Raw genomic sequence first — 16,474 nt, 5'->3', positions numbered from 1 at the left:
TTGTTTTTCATTCTATTGAAAATTCTTTGTGTTTATTATGTACAAACATACATTTTTATGTACATCATAATATTCTCACTGTCTTTTTTAATGCCAAGTAAAGGGATATTTGGGAAAAAAAAGTCTTAAGGAGCAAATTATTGGCTTTTACTTCTCTCTCACCCAAATTTGTTTGGTGAAGAGTAGAGAATCTTAACAAAACAATTTTCGTTGGTGGCTTATTGGCAATGCAGCAATTAAACAATGTATTTTTCATATATTACAAGCATTCTTCTTTTTTGATGTTATTCTTTTGCTCTTTCGTATTGATGGACTGGATTTAAAAAAAAAGATATTATTATTATTTTATTATTATTATTATTATTATTATTATTATTATTATTATTATTATTATTATTAATATGCTTATACTTGTTCTTTTAAGAGAGAGCTTTAAGTAAAAATGAGATTCATACCCGTGATAATTTTATATCTTTCATGGGTGAGGCCGGGTTCTGTTTCCCTAAGCCCCCCCAACATGAGTTTCCTGCAAGGCCATCCTACCACCATTCTCGAAGCAGGACAAGGGTTTCCGGGACCCTGCATTCACACACAAATGCCACTCATTTTGTTCCCATGCTTTTTCCATTGGAAGAAGTACCACGTGGAAGTAAAAATCTTAAGATTTTTGTGCATTAAAAGTGTTCCAGGTGCTTATTGCCTTATGTTGGCAGCTAGGGTGTCTCTAGGATGGCAGTCCAAAAATAACAATTGCGGCAGATTCCTCAGTCTTAGTCTTATGCTCTGCCTTGCGTTGGCAGCACTGTTTGAGCATCGTCTTCCAAGAAGTGGCCTGCCTCACAGCCTGACAAGTAACACACAAAGTAGGATTGCCACTGAAACCATGTACAGCTGAGGGACTTTTCCCTTTAGCTTTCGACGCATGACTACATACACTTATCGGACATGGCGAGATTGCGGTCGGAAGGGATGCAAGTGAATGCGGTTTACAATGTCCATGGTAAACAAAAGCAATTTTCTTTACACACATTTCTAAATCGCTTAGCGTAGCCAAAGTTTCATATATTTCCAAATCTCTACGTGTTCAAGCTGGCTATGTACAGAAAATAAAATTTTATCGTACAACATTTACAAACGTAACAGGATGGAATTGAGGTCTACACACATGTTTTGGAAAATTCACAAGTGTCTCTGTTTTATCACATACAAAATTCAAGCCGCTTAAAATGAACCACAGACTTTTCTACAGACTACAACTAGAAGTCTCTGGAAATGCACTGTCGTTATCACAATGGCACTTGCTATGTCTTGCACCATCCTCGGCAATCCCTCCACATCATACTATACTATCGTTTTCATTCTAAACAATCAAATTTGGATAATAGCACTGTATCTGAAATGAAGGCTATACTTTTGACAAAACAAATCACAAAAATAGAGCTTCAGGTCACAAAAATGTACGCCACGAAATTTCATGATAAAAATAGCTTAAGATAAAAGTCAATAGGTGGTTGGTCATCCTATATGGAGAAGTGTGAAAGCTTTGATCCAAGAAACCCTTGTCCCTCTGTCAGTTCAACCTCGTTGGTCACAAGCTGACCGAAGTCCACAAGAAAACTCTACAGTAAGTCGAAGTCATCGCCACTCACTGTGAGGCCTGAAACACTGTTTGTACTTAGCAATCTCCAGTTCCTGCAGACTACCACCATCACCATCACAGTCACTGTCACCAACTGCACCACCAGCACCACCGGTGTCGTATCGCCTGGATACTTACGACTCTTTTGTGAGCTCTCCTTTCACATAAGCAATTGGTGACTGGATGGCCTTTATGAAGTCTTTCTGTTTCTGCAGGATTGACTTGATGGTAGACACCCACTCATCACGGTTTTCTTTGGACGATGTTTGACATACAAATCCAAGATTTGGTTTCCGTGGGTCTGTTGAACGGATCACAAACTTACATGGATCACCATCATCTACGTGCTCATCCAGGCTCATTTTATTTGCCTAAAAACGAAACACCAAAAATTATTACACATAAATAATACATTCGAGACAAAATTAAGACATCCGATCATATAAATACGGTAGAACCTCTATTACCCGTGGTAACAAAAGGAATAGAATGAATGGTTAATTGAAAACATCGGATAATCCGTACCATGAACGATTTTCGTAAATTAAATGAATAATAATTGAATTTTAGGAATTTCCTTCGTGGTCTTGACTTTAACACGCTAGATAGTGAATCAGAAATTCACTAATTTAAGTACGGTTGTCAACGACGTGTTTTTAAGGGGCAAGGAAACTCCTTCTAATGGCTATAAGCCGAAAGATAGGAATAGTAGAGATCTCATATTATAGATTTACATACTTTATACACATTTTATCCTTGATTCTTATTAAATCGAGCACAGTTGTAACATCAGTTTCGTATTCTGATGCGAGATGAGCCAGTTTCTCTTTCCCCAAACCACTAAAGTACCGGTATTTGCACTTTTTTCGACACTTAACACGAACACGCTTTTTTTTTTGACACTTATGAAATACATTTTGTCTTTAAGTTGTACAGTACGGCAACTTGAACAGTAGACCATACTATGTAAGTGTAAACATTTGTAATTACACTCTAGAAAAAACATGTACTAATATATTGTCGGACCATCGAATCTATGCCCCTTCAGCGCTGTCGTCGTTCTTGGAAAAGTTAACGCCTCTACTCACCCCCATTCCACCCGTTTCTCTCCCACTATGCCAAACAGCAGGCCACGAACCTTGCCGAATAGGGATATTGCCAAACTTCCGTCAAACAGTATCATGTCTCTTGAATATTGCTTATAATACTGTAAGGTTAATTATTACTTATTCATAATTTAATTTAAGTAGGTCTAATGACGCTGATTGACTTATGCAAAATGCTATTACTTGCTTAATAATATTTCTTTCACCACTCCGTACTACAGTATTCATGTTGAGTTGACAACACTGGACTGCAGGTGCAAATAAACTGTCCCGCAAGAAGGCTCAAAATTGTGAGTAGTGGGGGAGAGAAAGAGAGAGGGATAGAAAAGAGAGAAATAGGAATACAGGGAGAGAAATGAATTGCCGAGGCAGAAAAGGAATTAAGGTTCAGTTCGCATATCTTACGGGGGCACAGATCCGATGGTCGGACTATAACGTACAGTAGTACTTCGTATGTTCTGTAGAAAGAAAAGAAAAGAAAGAAAAAAAAAAGAGCGAGAAAAAGACAGTCGGATAATCCGCCAATCGGTTAATAGGGAGACGGATAATCGGGGTTCTACTGTATACTCTTTTCTTGACCATTATTTCTGATTACTGAGTACATGGCAATAAGATAATCATAAACAGGGTGGAAGTGTAGAGTGACCAGATTCATATCGATAAAAAAAAAAGACACAAAGCTTCAAAAAGGAGAACATTGTTCAAAAAAAGAGAACAGAAAATATGTACCGGTACTTAGATTTAGGCTTGGGCCTATATTATACTTCAAATTACGTCAATATCTATTTTATTGAAAAATAATTATGAAAACAATAATAATGATTTTACAGTTAGCTATATATGAAAGTCAAGAGAAATATAATTATTAAAGAGGACAGAAAATATCTATTTAGATTTACATTCGCACCTCGATCTTTCGATTTACTGTCTACCTGTGAATGACGACCATAACAAGGAGTAGCAAAGAGAGTTATTATGATCGTTGACAAACAGTATAATACGTCAATGCTGCTGCCACCTACAGACAAGTTACTTGAAAAAAGCGTCAAATCTGATAATTTCAAAATATTAGGCATACTAGTTACGAAAAGGAGGGCAGTTCTTGATTTTTTAAAAAAATCCGCCCGGATCCCGGTCAAATGCATAAAAAGGACGACGTGTCCGGATAAAAGAGAGCGTCTGGTCACCCTACGGAAGGGAATCTATTACAATAATTTACAGAGGTAATAGATCAAGTCAATCCGAACAAGTTTTGTGAAATTAGAATTAATTAGAAGTTTGCGATCTAAAATCAGAAAAGAAGAATGATCCTCTAAGAAAAAAGAAAAGAGGACAGATTATTTTTGTTAAACTGAAGTGTCTTAAGATATTTATGGAACTTGTGTTTACTTTTTTTAAGATCTAACGTAATGATAAAAATTTATGAGGTTAATTCGCGATTTTCGATATTTTGCGGAAGTTCGTGCATTAATCACCACGAATTATCGGGATTCCACTGTATTAGTAAAATATGTCATTTCAGTTATACGTTTTTCTCACGCAGTACGTATTTTTTTTCTTCAGAGCCCCAGAAAAAGGTGTAAAAATGAAGTTTTACTGTATTAAATTCGTTAATATTACTGTCTTCAATCACTTTGAGTCCAATACTAACCTGAATATGAGCTTTGTGAATATAGACAGGGTTGGTAAATTGAGTCTTTTTCCCAATAGCTTCACTAAAGATGATATTCTGCTCGAATAGGAAAACCTGCAATTCCTTCCCTTTGAAATTAAAAGAGGCGGCAGATTCCTCACAGCAGACAAGTGGACCGTGAAGGAGCAAGTTTCCTTGTGCAGTTATTTTACCCTGAAAGGAAAGCATGTAAAATACTAACCGAAGTTCACACATCAAACTGATGATGGAGAGCAATACTTAAACATTAAATATTTTGCAATAAAATTAGGATTCAGATAACTGCAACATATCTTTTTCGTTACAAAACGCAGACTATATTATCATTTTTTTATAAATTAATGATCAAAATAATTGTAGGGTACAAGGGAAAAACGAACAATGTCACAATGCTGTTAAGGGTGATGTCATTATCTAATTCACTGTATTACTACAAACATTAGTGTTATTTTTACCAAAAGAGATAAAGGAGAATTAAAACCACGGATACATTCATAATTTCCTTCATTTCAAGTAGAAACATCAATAAATGTTGCAGTAATATACTGAAATAGATCACTATCTCACCCTTAATGGAAATGTGACATTGTTCGTTTTTCCCGTGTACCATCCAATTAACATTGATGAATTTTCTTTTAGGTTAGTGTATTCAATGCACCGTGAACCAATATTCTTTCTTTTTTACCTACATTGTCCATTAGATACTCCAAGTTAATTTCAATGAATAGCATACGAATTGCTGCAAAATCATACTAGCATGGCATACCAGTACTAATATAAAGTTATTTCCAGAAACATTATGAGCATCTACATAAAGTTACTTTCAAACTGTACAAATATAGGCCTAAAGATACTTCAAAAGTATAAGGGTTACTTACTTACTTATGCCTTTACTTTATATTTGCATGATTTTGGATATTGGTATGGTTTTGAAAGTAACTTTATAATGACAGTAAGGCTGAAAGTTAGAATTTATAAAACAGATATATTACCGGTTGTTCTGTATGGTTGAGAAACGTGAACCTCACTTTGAGAGAGGAACAGAGATTAAGGGTATTTGAGAATAAGGTTCTTAGGAAAATATCTGGGGCTAAGAGGATGAAGTTACAGGAGAATGGAAAAAGTTACACAATGCAGAACTGCACACATTGTATTCTTCACTTGACATAATTAGGAACATTAAATCCAGACATTTGAGATGGGCAGGGCATGTAGCATGTATGGGCGAATTCAGATATGCATATAGAGTGTTAGTTGGAAGGCCGGTTGGAATAAGACCTTTGCAGAGGCCGAGACGTAGATGGGAGGATAATATTAAAATGGATTTGAGGGAGGTGGGATATGATGATAGAGACTGGATTAATCTTGTTCAGGATAGGGACAGATGGCGGGCTTATGTGAGGGCGGCATTGAACCTCTGGGTTCATGGATCCAGAGCAATAGTTACAATCGATAGCATTAAGGTAAGAAGTCAAAAATGCGTTCATTTTTCAAGAGCCAATTTAACTATGTTGGGTTGAGCCTAAAAAATTGTCTGGCAGCGATAAAAAGAAGGAAGCTGTGGAGGCTACTGAATTGTTACATCAGATAGAAAAATTTGACACCTTATTTTACTTGGTATGTTTAGACGACATTCTTGCTCTTGCAAATTCAATTTCGGAACAAAACGCGGACTATATTATCATTTTTTTTTATAAATCAATGATCAAAATAATTAACATTGATGAATTTCTTTTAGGTTAGTGTATTCAATGCTGCAGTATTTGAAGGTTCACCGTGAACCATTGACACATAAAAAGCCTGAACTAACCAAATCTAACCTGTCATTTTATATTTGCATGATTCTGGATATTGGTATGGTTTTGAGAGTAACTTTATATTGATACTAGAGCTGAAAGTTAGAGATTATAAAACAGTTATATTACCGGTTGTTCTATAGGGTTGTGAAACATGGATTCTCACTTTGTGAGAGAGGAACAGAGATTAAGGGTTCAAAGTTACACAACGCAGAACTGCACGCATTGTATTCTTCACTTGACATAATTAGGAACATTAAATCCAGACGTTTGAGATGGGCAGGGTATGTAGCATGTATGGGCGAATTCAGATATGCATATAGAGTGTTAGTTGGAAGGCCGGATGGAATAAGACCTTTGGGGAGGCCGAGACGTAGATGGAAGGATAATATTAAAATGGATTTGAGGGATGTGGGATATGATGATAGAGACTGATTAATCTTGCACAGGATAGGGACAGATGGCGGGCTTATGTGAGGGCGGCAGTGAACCTCCGGGTTCCTTAAAAGCCGTTTGTAAGCAAGTAAGTCCTTTGTTAGAAGTCTAGGCTCTGTACTCACATCGAAACCCTGCAAGCGGCCCACATCCATCATATCATTGGCAGCCTTGGGCACAACCTGCATGACCTGCATTGCTTGACGAAGGGACTCGAGCTCGCTGGGCAGATTGGCACGTTCAGTGAACTTATAGATGTCACGCAGGAGCAGCTGATACTTCATGATCCTCTGGACAGGTTTGATCAGTAGGTCACACAATTGTAGTTTATGTCCCAGTTTTTGTCGCAGCTCCTGTAGAACCACAATATTAATCTGTATACTAAGAGCACAATGTGATACATTAATGTATGTCTAATAGAGTACATGGTCATGTCATTCTTTTAATGATCCCCTTACAATTCCAACAAAGCCTAGAGCAGTGGTGACCAACACATGCTCTTCGTGCAAGAGTACTCTTCACTCCACGCGAGCAGTATGTGAGAGCAGATCATCCAGTGGCGTAGCCAACAGATGGACCAGGTGGGCCCAGGCCCACCCAAAAAATATGCGAATTTTTGCGTCTTTTATGGAAAATACTCAACATTAAAACTAAACCATGGATCCAGAGCAATAGTTACAATCGATAGCATTAAGGTAAGAAGTCAAAAATGCGTTAATTTCTTCTAGAGCCAATTTAATTGTGTTGGGTTGGGCCTAAAAAAACTGTCTGGCAGCGATAAAAAGAAGGAAGCTGTGGAGGCTACTGAACTGTTACATCAGCTAGAAAAATTTGACACCTTATTTTATTTGGTATGTTTAGACCAACCATGAGCCATAAGATTGAAACAGTGGAACCAAAAAGGTGTACTAGTATGGCCGTCAAATTACCCATAGTTCATCTCTTTTTCCGGTGTGTTTATCAGCTGTTTTGTTCGTATTATTATGATTACAAATTGTTTAATGTTGTGAATATTTCAAAAGTGTAGTCAAGTTCAGAAGGTGTTATTTTTTTTTTTATAAATAAGCTAATATTCTGTTTGGCTCAACTGCAGAATATGTCCGTTGATATGTCCCCCTATGCTTTAACATATGAAGGAGTGCCAACATTCTTCTTGATAAAATAAAGAATGTGGAAATGAAATGTTCAGTCCATGTCATAACCATAACACTTTTAATGAATATACAGTGAAATTTACATTGATATAATAATCTGTTAATACTCCTGTTACCTCCACATCCATTCTAAACCATTTACGTATTGCAGAAACCGATAGCAGCAATTGAATATTTGGCGATTGGCGGTATTTCGCGGAGGATTATGGGGCATAGAAGGTGTAGTTTGACGTCATATCTGTCGCACCGATATCAAGCATATTAGCTTGAAGTGCTCCCTCCTTTCTTTTTATCCTCTCAGGTTTAGACGATATTCTTGCTCTTGCAAATTCATTATCGGAAGCACCTCAGTCTCCAAAAATGGATATTAGTAAATGTTCGTCCTTCATTAAGGCAATGATATAAACATTTCAAAGCTCTGAAAAGAAGAAAAATTCGACAATCATGTCAAGCACAAGGCTTTGTAATCTAGCAATTCTATCCATTGAGAGGGAGAAAAGTTGGGATTTGTTGAAGGACCCATCATCAGTGATCGACAGATTTGTTGCTAGGAAATCTCGATGGTTCCAGTTCACCTTATGAAGCGTTTGTATAGGCATGCCTTGCAAGATTGTTTATCATAATTTTGCATGTTATTAAATAAGACTTCCGAGAATGAGTTTCAAGAGAGTTGACGGCAGCGGCATTGTCAGAAGATGGGTCAGGTACTTTCTAAACCCTGCATATCTGGCCCACCCAAAATAATTAGTCTGGCTACGCCACTGAGATCATTCCATGTTTACAATGTCAACGTTATCTTTTTTTTGCTCGTGAGTGCACACAATGTTTCGTAAGAACAGGTGAATTGGTCACCACTGGTTTAGAGCTTTTAAGGTGGCATTCCCACTACTAGACTTGGTACAACTTATTACATGATTGATTATTCATTCTAAGGGTATCTAAAACAATCAGCATCTAAATGAAAGATATATGAATGTTTAATATTTAGTTGAAGTACGTACCATACTCATACACACATTTATTTTATTTTGTAATACAGTAAAATCCCTCGTATCTGGACACAAATAACTGGCAATACCAAAACAAAGGCACTTTTGGCTAGGCAAAAAAAAAAAAAAAAAAAAAAATTGTCATTCGTGCAAAAGGAAAGAATCAGACGAATATGCGAATGGTTTTCATGGATCGCACATGCTGCATATTGTGTTTACTCTTTACATTGTTCACACGTGAAAACATAGACAGAAAACCCCGTTATGTCTCTGGAATAGATCCGGTAGCATCGGTAAGCTGCCACTTGGGCCTTGCAAACAATGCGTAGAGACGATATCTTTACATTTACTTGAACTCGCCCATTTCGAAGGGGTATTGGATGAGTCTAAATAGGAAAGTGTGAAATTCTCTGTTCCTACAGTGTTCAAAAATTTCATTCGAGTAATAGATAGTAACATGGCTATTACCCCTAAGTGCTGCTTTTGCACAATGGATTCCACGAAACGCAAGCAAAATATTCTTATGCTCAAATCATCGAGCGTTACTTCATCGTCTTCATATTTACGACATTGGCCACACTGCTCTTCACGTCACATGACCGCCATTTAAAATTGTCATAAGGTTACGAAAACTTTCAGTATCTTTACGCTATTATGTATTACTGTATTATAATAATTATGAACTGATTAATGTACTACCATATTCAGTAATAAAAATAAACATTGTACGTATTTCAAAACTTTATTTTTAAATATCTGTATGAAAATTACTAAATTTCAACATGGAAAAAAAGTTTGTGCATTACAGTGTGTCTTTACATAACCTATAAACATATTTTCCAATTATCCTGCAAAATCAGTTATCTGGCACTGGCTTTGTCCCACAGTTGCCGGATATGAGGAATTCTTCTGTACATAGGTACTGTACCGGTAATATATATGTACAAATATACATTAAAATAGACATGAAAATAGCTGAAATAAGATAAAAGAAAACATATAAATTCATACAATGAGCAATACTTATTTTTATGGTATCCTAAACCAATAAAAGTTACATAAAACAGCAAAATAATTATACTAGGCCCTACATCTAGTTTAAAATATCAATAGCCTATCGCACTCATTTCCATAACATCTAATCATATAAGAATTCATCTATAGAAAAAAAAAAGTATGTTTCAATAGAAAGAATCTTACTTGTTTCTTGAAGAAGCTGTGTTTGTTTTTTATTTCCTTCATGATTGTAAGTAATTTGTTATAAATTTTACTTCCAATATTTAACATATTTTGTTTATAAATATTTGTTCTACAGAATTTAATATGTAGATTGCCATGTATTATCATTGTGAATTTTTACAATTTTTTTTTCTAAATTTCCCAATTTGTATCTTAGATAAGAAACGATTTATAAAATATAAATATAAGCAAATGGAAGGATTTTATAAACTGTAAATAGTTCTCGACATAAGTTCCTACTCCCTACCCCATGTATTATTTTAAGTGCCCTCTTTTGCAATTTGAAAACACTTTCACTACCTTGATCATTTTCTAAAAAAAAATTACACCATACCTTAAGTGAGAATGAAAATGAGCGAAATAAAAATTTTTTAACATGTATAAACTTATTTTTTCTTTTAGGGATTTAATTAGAAAACAACTTGAACTAAGTTTTGATATTAACAATTTAATGTGGCTATTCCATTTCATCCATTCTTTTATATGGATAATGGTACCTAGAAATTTTATGTCTGCCTTGTATGAGACTTCAATACTGGTATCATTTAATTTGACTTTTGAAAAACAAATGCGTACCTCAAAGTAGGTGTCAATATATTCGGATACAATGTACTCTGAGACAGGTTTGTTTTGGCAGTAGACAACATACATATGAAATTTGCGTTCATATCGCTTGACCAAGGGTCCCAATTCTTCTGGATGGTCTTTACACTTTTCTAGTGCCTTCAAGAAAAAACTGAAACATACCAAGCAATGTCAATTAATTATTATGCACAGATTCGTTATAAGGTCTACGTACAAACTTAATAAGATAAGAACTGTTCCATACTTAAACAAGAATAAGCTAAGTTTAGTTTATATAAAGAAAGTAACAAATACTCTCAAACACATAATTCAGGATCTGCTTTGCTTAAAATTTAGGATAAATTTATAGAACTTGCATAAAATTAAAATGTTATACTATAGAAATTTATGAAACAGTTCAGCAGAAACTAATTCATTTACCATAAAAGACAAAGAACCCCACATTTAGTCGTATGTAACAAATACGAAAAATGCCAAAGGTTATAAAGGTTACAGTACACATTTTATAAGTCTACTCTATTTTTTTTTTACAAATAATTATACAAAACATATCACTCTGATGGATTCTCCTATACCCAACGTAAACCTTATTAAGTCGAAGAAGTGACCAAAATGGAATGAAGACTACACGGGAAAAACAAAGTCACAATGTTAATAAGGGTAATATCATATAATTCAGTCCAGTATATACAGTCACGAAGCTCAATACGTAGTAAATATGCATCCATAGATAGTTGCTAACCACTAGGGTCGCTAATATCGCGTCATTACAGACAATGCAAAATAGTACCCGCACAGTCTATTCTTCCTAGCACCTCACAACTCAAGCTTCGTGACTGTATATACTAGACTGTGATATTACTGCAAACTTTAGTATTCTTCTTAAAAAAACTGATAAAGGAGAATTATCACCATGAATAGCCATCCTTTCCTAGTTTTTCATTAGGAACAGCAGTAAATTTTGCAGTAATATACTGAATTAGATGATGACATCACCCTTAAGGGGTTAGGTACAGCTTACAGCAGTAAAAGTTTGGAAATATTCAACATTTTTTCCCTCCATTACTGTATCTTGAAAATAATGAAAATTAGTTTATGCAAAACACTGTCCTCCTGCTATATGAAAATAATATTTTTACGATTAAAAAAAAAAAATTATTTACAATTTTTTTCTTTTTTTTTTTTTTTTTCTTTCCAAAATTCAGTTCATTGTGCAATGATGAAGCGTCTCCCACATAACTAAAAAACTATCCAACATTCCGCAGTGAAATTTTTTGTGTACGAGTATATTTATTCATGTCACAGTTACAACATGATGCAAGATCACTTCTCTGCCTTTAATAGATTGTCTGATAAAAATTAATTCATTTTAAAAATGGTTAAATATCAGTATTTTCTTCTAACACAAAACAAAAAAAGTATTATTTATTAAGGAATGTAATTGAAAGAGCATGATATTGTAAACATGAGTTTCAGCAATAAAATAAAACAGAGAGAACGTGAAAAGTTACAAAGTTTATGAGTTGTGAGGGAAATGCTTCATCACTGCACAGTGAACTGTCACCATTTTGAATTTTGAAAAAAAAATATATATATATATATCTGTGTGTGTGTGTGTGTGTATATATATATATATATATATATATATATATATATATATATATATATACTTTTTTTTAATCGTAAAAATATTTTTTTCCTATAGTAGAAGAACAGTGTTTACACATACCAATTTATTGTACAAGACACAGTAATGGAGGAAAATTTTAAAAATTGTACTGCTGTAAGCTGTACCTAACCCCTTAAGAGAATTGCGACTGATTCTTTTTCACCTGTACTCTTCAAATGGTTATATAGATGTACAGAAAAACATAGGTACTTAAATAACTTATAGTACTATCTACTGAGCTATGATAGAGCTTAATTTACTTTTAAGTAAATTGATATTACCAATAGAGTTGTGCTTGAGAAGTCTAAAAAAAAATTATTCATTCATAAATGATTCTAACCACAAAATGTTAATTTAAATATGTTTTGAGACAATGAAAAGCATTTAGCAATTCCATTTTACTTTTGGACTTTTATTTTTGTGAATGTATTTATAACCAGTGTGTAATATCTGAAAATACACAAATAATACTTTCCGAAAAAAATTAAATCCACAGTGCAAAACCCCATGGAGGGCTAAGACAGACAAGTGGATTACAGTAGAGAGTAATGTGTAATCAGCAGATGATTTATCCAGTCATCGTAGCTGGCTTAGTAAACCATATTTTGCTACTCAGGATAGCGCTCTAAATTCACTGGTCATTAGAAAATTTCTTCCCTTGTGAGGACTTGAACCAGCCCTCATTCCGTGTTGCTAGTTCAATGCAAGGCACCTCGGACAACATGATTACGGTATGAGACATACCTTACAAAATTTTGTTTCAGAAAACATATTACTGAATAAGTTCAAGGGAAAAATTGTCCTGGGACCGGGCATCAAACCCAGGACCTTTGGGTGAGCATGCCAATGCTCTACCGACTGAGCTACCCAGGAACTCTACCAGACCCCTGTTCAAATATTCTCTTTTATATCCACATACAAGTGGATTGACAAGACGTCAAAGACCCACCATTAAGTGCACACTTTTTCTATGTAACTTAAGCTATGGTTTTCCGTTAACGAACAGTGACGTGTATTATATAAATCTGACTTTTCAGGAATAGCTTCCTTCAAGTCACCTTTACAGCGAGTAGCTCAGTTGGTAGAGCATTAGTGCATTCAGTCAAATATTCCGGGTTCGATTCCCGGCCCCAGAACAATTTTTCCCTTGAAATTATTCAAGTCAGCTTCATAGGGAGCTATTTCTGAAAAGTCAGATTTATAAAATATACCGTGTCCCGCTTAGAGGGATCGAGAAATAAATGCTCACCATTTAAAATCAGATGAAGATATTGTTTTGATTTACATCTGACAAGATGCAGAAACTGTCCAAGTTCATGCATCAACGGTTTAAAAACAGTTACATGTCCATGCGCATGCGCACTAGCGTTTATCGTGGAAACAAGCCTGGCGCCATTCAGTAGAACATTCCGTCATTGTAACATTCTCCTTCATCGAGGCGACAATCAAAAGGCATGTGTATCTGGACATGTGCAAAACATGTGCAGTGCGAGGCTTCTTGAATGCAAACTTTCACAATAGGTTGATCGGAAAATGAGAATCCGTGCCTGGCCACCTAGGTCACCCGATTTGACGCCCATTGACCTTTTTCTGGGACTTTATGACGAATGTTGTGTGCCAACGTGATACAGTTGACACTTTGGAAAAACTGAGACAAGGCATTATAATGCAGCTGCGCTAATCACTCCACAAATGTTATGGAACACTTGGCAGAAGGTTGAGTACCTTTTGGATGTCTTCAGGGTAGCTTGAGGCGCACACATCGAGATGGACTGACCATTCTCCGAAACTGGTAGAGTTTTTACATCAAGTTGTACAAAAAGTTATGTTATAAAACCATTATTTATACTTTAAATTAGCACTTATTTCTCGATCCCTCTGAGCGGGACACGGTGTATATTACTGTTCACCCATCCATACAAGAGAAAATTATAGTACAAAATTTAAAAGAACATTGATCAATTGTACAAATATAAACGAAAGATTTAATAATGCATCCAGCAGCAGTAGAATTTATATAAAAGCAACACAGAATTACCACTTTCATCCATCAAAATAATTATTCTGAAATACAAACATGCAACAATCCTGTAGGATCATACTATTAGAATATTGGTTTCATTGAAAGGTTCCAGTGTTTTCACAAGATAAATGATAGGCCTATATTTAGAAGTGTACAAGACCAGGGCCTGATTTAGGCAGGAGCCTATGGTGCCTCTGCTCAGAGCCTCATGATTCTGGGGGCCTCAAAATCCAGGAACAAGTTTTTTTTTAAATGAATTATGCAAATGAAATTAGACAACTATGCCAACTGAAATCAGAATTGAGGAAATAACTAATTACGTAATTAATGATGTTAGAAAACGCATCAAAAATCACTTCATTATTTCAAGTTTAGAGTGATAACACAGTCTAATACATACAGTCGCGCAACTCATACGTATAAAATATGCCAACATTTGACAGCTGGAACGACAGTAGCCCTCTAGCAGCAGGCAAGTTAAAAGTGTGCACACGACATATGATAAATATCAGAAAACGGGTTTTGCGTAATTTATTTTATATTTTTATGCTATACAGTAAGTGTATATGGTTCTTATTAATTTTACTTTGGAATCCTAGAAGAATTTCACACGCAATTAATATACAAGTATCAGAAGCTGAGAATAAACGTAATTCTTTCTGCTCCTTACAACTGAATCATGGTCCTGATCACGTATCATGGTTTGAAATAACATAATTGTTTGTACGTGGACGGTTAATTCAATTCATTCCTAAATACATTTATGAACCATTGGAACTCTATATTTCCTGTGAGAAGAGTCAAAATTGTAGGGCACATCTCGTAGGGTACATCGCGTGGTGAACTCCTCTCCCTATTTCCTGAGAAATTAACTATTTTCCATACCGCAAATTGGGGTAAACTCGGCCGCTGAGGTAAACTTAAAAATAAAAAAGGGGAAGATTTAAACCTTAATTTGACAGACATTGATTTATGAAGTTAATTATTTTTCCATTTTTTGTATTATTATTTTGAATCGCTAATAATGCTGATATTATGGTTTAAATTTTTATGGAAAGTTTACCTCATTTTACATTACATTTCCAGTTTTCACACATAAGCTTAATTTTAACTTACCCTACCTATATAATACGTAATTTACATGCACTTACTGTTATAATGACGTAGGTGAGAACAAATTAATACACAATTTTGTTGAAAAAATTGTAACTTCAATTAACTCAGAAAATGTAGGCCTAATTTTATTTTCAGAGCAGAAGTGGTGTAAGTCAAAAATGGATAATGAGGGTTAAAGTAAACATTCTGTAAAATACAGCGCAACGTAGCAGTTAATATTGGATTTATTTAAACTATTAGTAGTCAGTGAATAGCACGAAGGATATATTAATTGCTACTTTGCGCTGTAACAGAATTTTTACTTGAAACCTCATTACCTAATTTTGACTTATACCACTTCTGCTCTGAACGGCTCAAATAATCACTGGTAATGTAAAATCAACACCAATAACAGTCATGCAAATTATTACAGAAAAGATTGCTTTTTATGTTAAATTTAAAAAGGCTATTTTATTTCTTGAGAACCTAATACGTCTGCCACATGAATCTACACCAACACATCAGAAATTTATCGACACAGTCTGGATTTATTCAAGAAGTGAATATTTTGCAAAAGGATTATAATACGCCATGAATTCTTGAAAAATTAACACCATAATCCCTACTTGAATGCAATATAACATTCAACTTTTGAAAAATATAAAGAAAAAAACACGAATACAAAAAAGTATGGAATTACTTGCATTAAAAACTGTAGATACATGATCCAAAATCGGAATGGTTTCACATTTACACATGATCTCTGCAAAACAATAATATACTGTAACAGATATTTACTTTGTTTTTATTTAAACTCTCCTTCCTGACATACAAATAGGTAACTGATAACTAATAAATGTTTTATAGAACACAATACGTAGGCTACCTACAGCGTGGATTATAGGTTATGACTGAGTTATGATTTTCTCTTGGTCTTTAGGGAATCTGAAGAACGACAAATTCGGTGTGTAGTGGTTGTGTTAAAAAGAGTTTTTATAGGAATATCCAAAATTAAAACTGGAATTCCCAAGCAAGTATGAGTTATGTGCCATAAAAGAAAACGGAAAGATAT

General features: G+C 34.8%; 1 protein-coding gene across 1 annotated transcript; it reads right to left on the bottom strand.

Moving 5' to 3' along the window:
* Positions 1-13,008, bottom strand: LOC138712996 (rho guanine nucleotide exchange factor 25-like). The gene is made up of 5 exons (XM_069844677.1): positions 12,920-13,008; positions 10,607-10,766; positions 6,774-7,001; positions 4,397-4,591; positions 1-2,010 (listed from the first exon to the last, which is right to left on the bottom strand). The coding sequence occupies exons 1-5, from the start codon at positions 13,006-13,008 to the stop codon at positions 1,774-1,776; spliced, it is 909 nt and encodes a 302-aa protein (XP_069700778.1). The 3' UTR covers positions 1-1,773.
* Positions 13,009-16,474: the final 3,466 nt, after the last annotated feature.

The sequence above is a fragment of the Periplaneta americana genome, chromosome 14 (genome assembly GCF_040183065.1).
Source record: "Periplaneta americana isolate PAMFEO1 chromosome 14, P.americana_PAMFEO1_priV1, whole genome shotgun sequence".
Taxonomy (NCBI): Eukaryota; Metazoa; Arthropoda; class Insecta; order Blattodea; family Blattidae; genus Periplaneta; species Periplaneta americana.
This window is presented reverse-complemented; position numbering and strand designations above follow the sequence as displayed.